Genomic DNA, 8,467 nt, shown 5'->3' on the forward strand with positions numbered 1-8,467 from the left:
AAGGGGAGGGCGGGAACAGCACAGGGTTGCAATATGTGGGCTGGGTGAGAAGGCCAGCCATAATCCTTTTCCCCTTTGTGACTGCTTACACATAAGTAAGGCTTATGTGTGTACCTCAGTGCTATTTTCTGGGGGGATGCAGGGGTACGCATACCCCTAAACATTTTGTGAATCTAAGTTTGGCCTCATTGAGGGACAGTATTTCAGTATGGAGTGCAAGAAGATCAAACCTATCCATGGACTGCAAGAAGATCAAACCTATCCATTCTTAAGGAAATCAGCCCTGAGTGCTCCCTGGAAGGACAGATCGTGAAGCTGAGGCTCCAATACTTTGGCCACCTCATGAGAAGAGAAGAATCCTTGGAAAAGACCCTGATGTTGGGAAAGATTGAGGGCACTAGGAGAAGGGGACGTCAGAAGACAATATGGTTGGACAGTGTTCTCGAAGCTACGAACATGAGTTTGACCAAACTGTGGGAGGCAGTGCAAGACAGGAGTGCCTGGCGTGCTATGGTCCATGGGGTCACGAAGAGTCGGACACGACTAAACGACTAAACAACAACATTTCAGTATGAGTAGGGAAATAAGAGTACCCCTACATATTTTTTTTAGAAAAAAGCACTGGTGTACCTAAGCATCTTTACAAAACAGAATCTTTATTTTGTTGTAAACCTGGAATGTTTTCCCATATTTTTGAATGAATTCCTCCACAGTTCACCTAATAACATTCCAAATGTCAAATAAAGTATCTCTAGCATCAGACATTAACTAAAACTCTCTAAAGAAGTGGGAAACTTTTGGTCCTTCATATGTTGTTGGACTACAACTCCGTTGGGAGTCTTGAGACCGAAGCTGGCAGGGATTGATGGGAGATGTTGTTTAGCAACATCTGGAGGGCCAAATAATTAACTCAGCAGAACTCGATGTCTACTCCACCTAAGTAAGACATTGGGTGCCATCTGCTGGGAGCTCCTTTTGCTCATGACACTGTTGGTTTATATAGACCATTAACCCTAATACAATACTTAGTGTTCTTTCTCTTCTCTTGTTAAGGCTGCTAGAAATTGTAAGTTACAAAATAATTGGTGTCCATCAGGAAGATGAATTGTTAGAGTGTTTATCACCAGCAACAAGTCGAACGTTTCGAATAGAGGTCAGTGTGGTGTGGTGTGAAATGTGAATATTTAAACTGTCATAGTTAACAGCTCCAACTTTCAGTTATTGAGGCCAGTGGCAGACATAATGTGTCTAGAGGAGGATTCTAGATTACTTTAGTTAACTATGTTTTGTGCCCAATTTCATTATGTTAACACCACGTTTGGTTAAGCAATTTATAAACCTTTCTAAATAAAAAAATGAAATATATAAAATAGCAACAATGGATGGTGGCCATTCTACCTCATTAGCATTTGCAGCAACCTTCCCCAACTAAGTTGCGGGTGGGTGGGGCTTGCTTCTTCCTTCCCCAATGAGGAGGAACCAGTAAGTCTCCTTATCAGGGCCCAATTCATCTCTAGACACAAAGAGAATATTGAAGAAGTTGTGCTGCTGCTGTGGCTTTCGTTATTTCATGAGTTTCATTTTTTAAAAACTCAGTTTCCATCGCTGGTGTTTCTGCCTGTGTCTTCTTTTGTTTCTGGTGCTGCATCTGCCTGATGCACAATGTGTGCTGCTGTCTTTGAATGCAGGAAATCCCACTGGACCAGGTAGATCTAGATAAGGAGAATGAGATGCTCATCACAGTGGCTCATTTCCAGAAAGAGGTTTTTGGGACGTTTGGCACTCCGTTCTTGCTAAGGATACACCAGGTGAGAGTCCTGTTTCTATTAACTATGTACTATTGCAACACAGGTGGTTTATGGTAGCCTTCATCAATGTCGTACCATCCTGGTTTGCTGCAGCGCACCACATTGGAGAAGACTGGTGTTACTAGAAGGGAAAGTTCGTTGCATTAAATCCTGGATTATCCAGGAGTAGCAACAGTCACCTGCGGTCATTGTTTCTTGTATGCATATTTTATTCAGCTTCTGTGACTTGGGTGGCCTTACATAAATTGGTCATCTAGTTCCTTTTGTTTGTATTTAGAGGTTCGCTGATACCCAAGTTTGGCTACATTTTAGTACATGTTCAGTGGCATCTTTAGCCACATAGGTTTTGGTTGGCATTAATTTTTTTGCATGCCTGGGGTTGTGCTTTTCTGCCTAGGGTGAACACTTTCGAGAGGTGATGAAGAGGATTCAGACAGTGCTGGACATCCAGGAGAAGGAATTTGAAAAGGTATTGCCTCACAGCAGATCGCTCAGGAAGATGTTGCTCAGCATAGAATAGCTCAGGCACCCCCAAACTTCAGCCCTCCAGATGTTTTGGACTACAATTCCAATCATCCCTGACCACTGGTCCTCTTAGCTAGGGATGATGGGAATTGTAGGCCAAAACATCTGGAGGGCCGAAGTTTGGGGATGCGTGGCATAGCTTCTGAAGGGACCTGCGTCTTTTACTCTGGAGTTAGCCCTGCCAACATGAATGTCTCTTGTAATTCTGCAAGTGCTCCTCTGCCCCCTGTGTCCCCACACACAAAGTCACTTTCTGCATATTTTGATGCTCTGCGATTTGAGGGTGGGATTTTAGGTAGTCCTGCCTGGTCAGGCATCAGCATCTGTGTATCAGAACCACCTGTGTGGAAGTTGTTAATGTTTGACATTTTATTATGTTTTTATATTGTGCTGGAAGCCACCCAGAGTGACTGGGGAAACCTAGCCAGATGGGCAGGGTATTATTATTATTATTATTATTATTATTATTACTACTACTACTACTACTACAGTCGTACCTTGGTTTTCAAACAGCTTAGTTCTCGAACATCTTGGCTCCCGAACTCCGCAAACCCGGAAGTGAGTGTTCCGGTTTGCGAACTATTTTGCAGCCAATCAGAAGCCCGAGTTTGGTTTCCAAACTTTTTGGAAGTCAAACGGACTTCTGGAATGGATTTCATTTGACTTCCAAGGTACGACTGTAGTATTATTATTAACGGATTCGATTCGGCTTCCAAGGTACAACATTATTATTATTATTATTATTATTTTATATCTTTCACATATCGACAGCTGGTACCATGTTTCTCATATTATAAGACACGTCTTATATTTATTTTTTCCTCAAAAAACACACACTATGGCTTATTTTCAAGGGATGTCTTATTTTTTTCCTCCTCCTCCTGCCGCGGCCGGCATTGCTGCTGCGCCTATCACTATGTCTTATTTTCGGGGTATGGCTTATATTCCTTGAATGCTTAAAAATCCTGCTATGGCTTATTTTATGGGTATGTCTTAAAATATGAGAAACAGGGTAGATCCCGGCCTCCCCACCCCCTGCCAGTCCCTGCACAGATGGTAAGAACCACTGAGCAAGCCCCCTCCGAAATTAACCCCACCAAACACTTCCCATCAGGCCTGTATCACCTCTTTCTTAATTCCCCATAATTCTGCTGAGGGCGCTCCAAGGCATTAAAGATAGTGAATGCCTCGTTCCAAGCAGCCACTGGGCTCCCCTAGGAAACGCAGTGGCACTGCGCGGTAAGGTAAAGGGTGAGTCAGTTGGCAGCCACTTCAGTCGCGGTGGCACAAGGAGGGGCAACAGCAGCACTATGCCAGGGGGCTATCTCCACTACTGCTAGAATAGTGGGGTCCTGCTTGTATTGTAATAGGAGATAAAATCTTACTGTCCTGGCAATGGGAAAGGCAAGAAGCCCAGCACAGCTGGACCCCCTGTGCCCTCCAGATGTTATTGGATTCCAGCTGCTGTCAGCCCCAGCTGCCAGCATGGCCAGTGGAGTTTGCCAGGTTGCCCACCTTGGGAATCGGCACTTGTCTAAGGTGTCGGGGTGGTTCTGATAGTAAACAATGGGAATGCTAACTTTGGCCTGTTTCCATGCTGTGGGTTAGAATCATAGATTTTGAAGGGACCCAAGGGTCATCTAGTCCAACCACTGCAATGCAGGCATCTTCGCTAAAGCATCCATGACAGATGGCCATCAACCTCTGCTTAAAAACCTCCAAGGAAAGAGAGTCCACCACCTTCCAGGGCAGACTGGGTTGAGAGATGAGAGCCAAGAAAATGCAAGCATAAGACTGGGAGGCTTTGAAGTCTACGAAAATAATTTTCTTGACAATACTTACTCCTTGAGAGATTAACATTTGAGCTTTGACGTTTTTATTTATTTATGTGTTCTTTCTGAAGTTTAAGTTTGCCATTGTAATGATGGGTCGACACCAGTATCTAAATGAAGATGAATATGAAGTGAACTTGAAAGATTTTGAGCCCCAACCTGGTGAGTGTCCATTTATTTACTTTGCTTCTAGGAGGGGTTTATGGGTGTTGTTGTTTTTGGCTCCTTGAAGATCAATGGGGCAGACTTCCATGTGTGGTGTTTATTCTCTCACCTGCTCAATGTCTTGCCCTCCAAGGTGAACACAGCCCACCAACTCGGTATATTTGCATATATTTTGTCATAGAAGCCTGTGTTAGAGTGACAACTTCACTCAGTGCAGCATCCAATGAAGTTGTTCCATTAGTGCTAGGACTTGGCTGTGCAACAGAACTTCCTCTCTCTCTTCTTCTTCTCATGGGCCCCCTAAATCTGTTCTGGGGGTTCCCCTGTTGCTGGCAGAGCTGAATCAGGGAGGACATACACAGGGAGAGAGGACAGGGAGGGGAAGTTCTTTTGCATTGACAGAACCACGTCACTGATTGCCACCCTCAGTTCTTGACATTCTAAATTTTGTACAAAATCTGAAAGTATGTTCATTCTGTCTCCTTCTCCCTCTCTTTCTTTCTTCTTTGTTCTTCTTCTTCCCTTCCAGGCAACATGTCTCACCCCAGGCCATGGCTAGGGCTTGACCATTTCAACAAAGCCCCAAAGAGAAGTCGCTACACGTACCTTGAAAAAGCAATTAAAATCCATAACTGACTTACCCTCTCCAGTTTGTTCGAGGCAAAAGGGGCAACAATGTGTGTTTGTGTGAGCGTGTGTGTGTGTGTGCGTGTGTGTGTGTGTGCGTGCGCACCTTTTTAACAACTGTAGGACTTTTGGTACACGTGCACTCGATCGGAAGTCTCCAGCAAGAGGATTTGCTGCTGATTTATTAATTTTATTTTGAGGCTGTTCAGTTTGGCTTCTCTGTATCTATTATTGACTGCCCTTTTTTTTTTCTTTTTGAGCAAAAATGAAGGTGTTTTATAAAAGCTTGGGTGCCAATGAGAGTTTTTATGGGAAATGTAAACAAAGCGAGATTGTCAGCATAACAAGGAAAGGGTTGAGTTAGAGCAGTTGACATTGGCGAAATATTGTCTGTAGTACATTAACTGGACAGCCTTTTCTGGCTGACCTCCCCCCCCCTCCCTTGCCCTCCCCTCCTTCCTCCCCCTCTTCCCCAATGCGTGGTACCCTGCCATCACTGCAGCTAGTTGGCGCTATGGTTAGGCTCACGCCCAATTTATTTCCTTCAGTTATATACTTTAAATGACATTTTTGTGCATTTGTAAATGCAAAGAGAAACTCACACCATCAATAAATAGCAATCTCTACTTCATTGTGTACACTGTTGGCACTTATTCGGGGGGGAGGGGGAGATTTTGTCTCTTCAATCAGCCTAGAATTTCTCTTTTTATTATTATAATATTATTATTATTATAAATAAATGGATTTTGAGTCAAATTTGTTTTTCTCACATCACCTTTTGCCAAGGAAGAAGTTGGGGAACCCCCCCAAAGGAGGTGCAGTGTATTTGTATCCCTTTAGAAACTGTTTGAGAGTAAAATCCCTTGGTTGCAGTGAGATTTACAAGCATAGTACCAACTTCCCAGAGAATTTGAAGAAGGAAAAGGGCATCTGTTTTATAATTAATTTAGTTAATCTGGGAAGACATAGGAAGACAAAACAAAATAGCCTTTTAGCACTGAGGGCATGTTCACTAGCATTTAGTAAGCTGTTGACTTTGTAAAAAATGTGGGGGTGGGGCTTGGGAGGGGGAACAAAACAATTGTATATTTAACAGAGGAACATGTACAATTTAACATTTGGGGTTCCTTGGGGGGGCTGGGGGGGCAGGGTGAGTCTGCAAGTGAATTTCACAGATGTCAATATTCATTGTGTGTAGTTTTATTTCAGTCCCCGGACTTGCTTTTCCATTTTAGTTTGGAGCTACAAGCAGCCCCATGTGTCTCTCCTAAGTTTTTGAGTGCGGTAAAAATATAGAAGCAGCAATTTACACTCCCCCCCCCACATTATTTCTCATTCTTTCTCTTCTTCCCCCCTCCTGCATTCCCTCCTGCCAATATTTTATTTTGTTTCTGTAGCTGCGGTGTGCAACAATTCTTCCTGTATATTGCCTTTTTTTCTTTTTTTGCTGGAAAAAATGTTGTATGTTGAATAAAAATTTTCTATAAAATTTTACTTCAGTGAGTGATGGCCTGGACGTTGAAGAAGATTTCCACTCTCCTTGCAAGTTTTCTGAAGATTTTGTTTAGACAGAATCTTCCATTTTTATTTTGCCAGTTATTCACATTTGAAATCTGGCCTTAATTTAGGGATATGGGTAAGTGTCATCCATTTATCATATTTGAACTTTGAGCAGCACCAGTTATCTAATCCTCAAAATGAAAGGCACTGCTCCAGAGGCATTGCTGTATCTGGGTTCATACTGATCTGATAGGCAATAAAATGACTATACATAGAGCTGTGTCTGTAGCACGAAAGAGATGCAGTGGTGAAATGCATAGAGGACTGTCAAACCTCTGCAGCCAAATAGTTCAAACTGCACTTGGGTAAATTCCAGAAACTCGGTGGTCAGTTAACCACATTCATACTTAATCCTGTTGTGGTGCAGTTTCCACTGATTCCATCTGCTTTCGTTACCCTCTAAACACATTTCCACGATGGCTTGTAGAATTGTACAGTTGGAAGGGACACCAAGGGTCATCTAGTCCAGCCCCCTACAATGCAGGAATCACAGCTGATTGCTGATGCTGTTCCAGGCAGCACTCACAGACAGCAGCAACTAGTAGACTGGCTGTCCAGTTTGAGAGGATGCCAAAGCTCCCCTCCGTTCTCTGGGCGTCTGTCCCCATTTCCACAAAGCCCTGCAGGGATGCCCCTCTACAGCTCTCTTTCTCCCCTAAACACCTGAATCAGAGGAGCCACCCCCACACTAGTTTATGCACCTGGCACTATCAACTCGTAATTCCTTTTCTCAGTGCCGCCTTCCTGTCAGCACACATCAAAAGGGACTTCCTTCTGCCTTGCCTTCTCTCTGTCTTGATTGTTCAATGGCTTTGGGGTGGCAGCTGCCCAAGTCTTACAGCAGGAGTGGTGCTTTTTTTTTTTAATCTAGGAGCCAGATCCTTTTTGGTCCCCACCTCTGTGAGCTAGTTTTGACAAGCGGGTGGTACAATACAGCTGCCAGTCATCTTATGGCAGGTGGACTAGGTGCCTGGGAACTGCAGTGCAGAGGAACTTTTCGAGCCCTGTGCTGGGGGCTTCCAGACATCAAGCATGGAATGCAGTTGGGAAACTCAGTTGCACAGTCAATCCCTGTAGAAAGCAGCTTTTCCAACCCCATTCCAGATGTCACATATTATGACAAGCAGGCACCATTTGGGGTGAACTGCATTGTGGGCCACATTGGCCAGATGTTCTCCATTTCTGCGTCACAGGTTTGCAGCATGATTTATTTATGTGGTATATTTTCTGAGCGCCTCTTTTTCTTTTGCAATTCTCCCACCCACATATGATTTATGCCAGGGGTGGCCAACTCCCAATAGACTGCGATCTACTCACAGAGTTAAAAGCTGGCAGTGATCTACCCCCTTTGGGGGGATTCAGGTCAAAGTTATTGAGCTTTTTCTAGGGAGAGAGAAAGCCATGCTTTTTGGGGTGCAGGGCAAAAATGTTGGGCTTTTTTCTAGGGGAGCCAAACTTGTTGAGCATCTTTGGGGGGAGCCAGTGATCTACCACAGGTGTCCAGTGATCTACCGGTAGATCAAGATCTACCTGTTGGACGTGCCTGATATATGCTATATGAAGGGCTTGACTTCTTTATCACATCTCTGTGCCCTTGCCCCCCAGCCATGAATTTTCAAACTGGTATTTCTGGGATGCTTTTCTTTTGTTCTGTATGAAGAAGAAGAAGAAGAAGAAGAAGAAGAAGAAGAAGAAGAAGAAGAAGAAGAAGAAGAAGAAGAAGAAGAAGAAGAAGAAGAAGAAGAAGAAGAAGAAGAAGAAGAAGAAGAAGAAGAAGAAGAAGAAGAAGAAGAAGAAGAAGAAGAAGAAGAAGAAGAAGAAGAAGAAGAAGAAGAAGAAGAAGAAGAAGAAGAAGAAGAAGAAGAAGAAGAAGAAGAAGAAGAAGAAGAAGAAGAAGGTGGTTCCCTCTAGGTTCCCATGTACATGTTGGGAGCCTCATGCATGTGCAAC

At 43.7% G+C, this 8,467-nt stretch overlaps 1 protein-coding gene across 4 annotated transcripts in view; it reads left to right on the forward strand.

Moving 5' to 3' along the window:
* USP7 (ubiquitin specific peptidase 7) overlaps positions 1-6,451 on the forward strand; it is a 71,247-nt gene extending 64,796 nt beyond the window's left edge. For all 4 annotated transcript variants that reach the window (XM_035130565.2, XM_035130567.2, XM_060282537.1 and 1 more), the window contains 5 exons: positions 1,054-1,153; positions 1,689-1,808; positions 2,206-2,277; positions 4,237-4,327; positions 4,860-6,451. In XM_035130565.2, coding sequence (XP_034986456.1) covers positions 1,054-1,153; positions 1,689-1,808; positions 2,206-2,277; positions 4,237-4,327; positions 4,860-4,966 — 490 coding nt within the window. In that variant the 3' untranslated portion in view covers positions 4,967-6,451. The remainder of the gene's footprint in view (positions 1-1,053; positions 1,154-1,688; positions 1,809-2,205; positions 2,278-4,236; positions 4,328-4,859) is intronic.
* The last annotated feature ends 2,016 nt before the right edge of the window (positions 6,452-8,467 follow it).

This window comes from Zootoca vivipara, chromosome 14, assembly GCF_963506605.1.
Source record: "Zootoca vivipara chromosome 14, rZooViv1.1, whole genome shotgun sequence".
Lineage (NCBI taxonomy): Eukaryota > Metazoa > Chordata > Lepidosauria > Squamata > Lacertidae > Zootoca > Zootoca vivipara.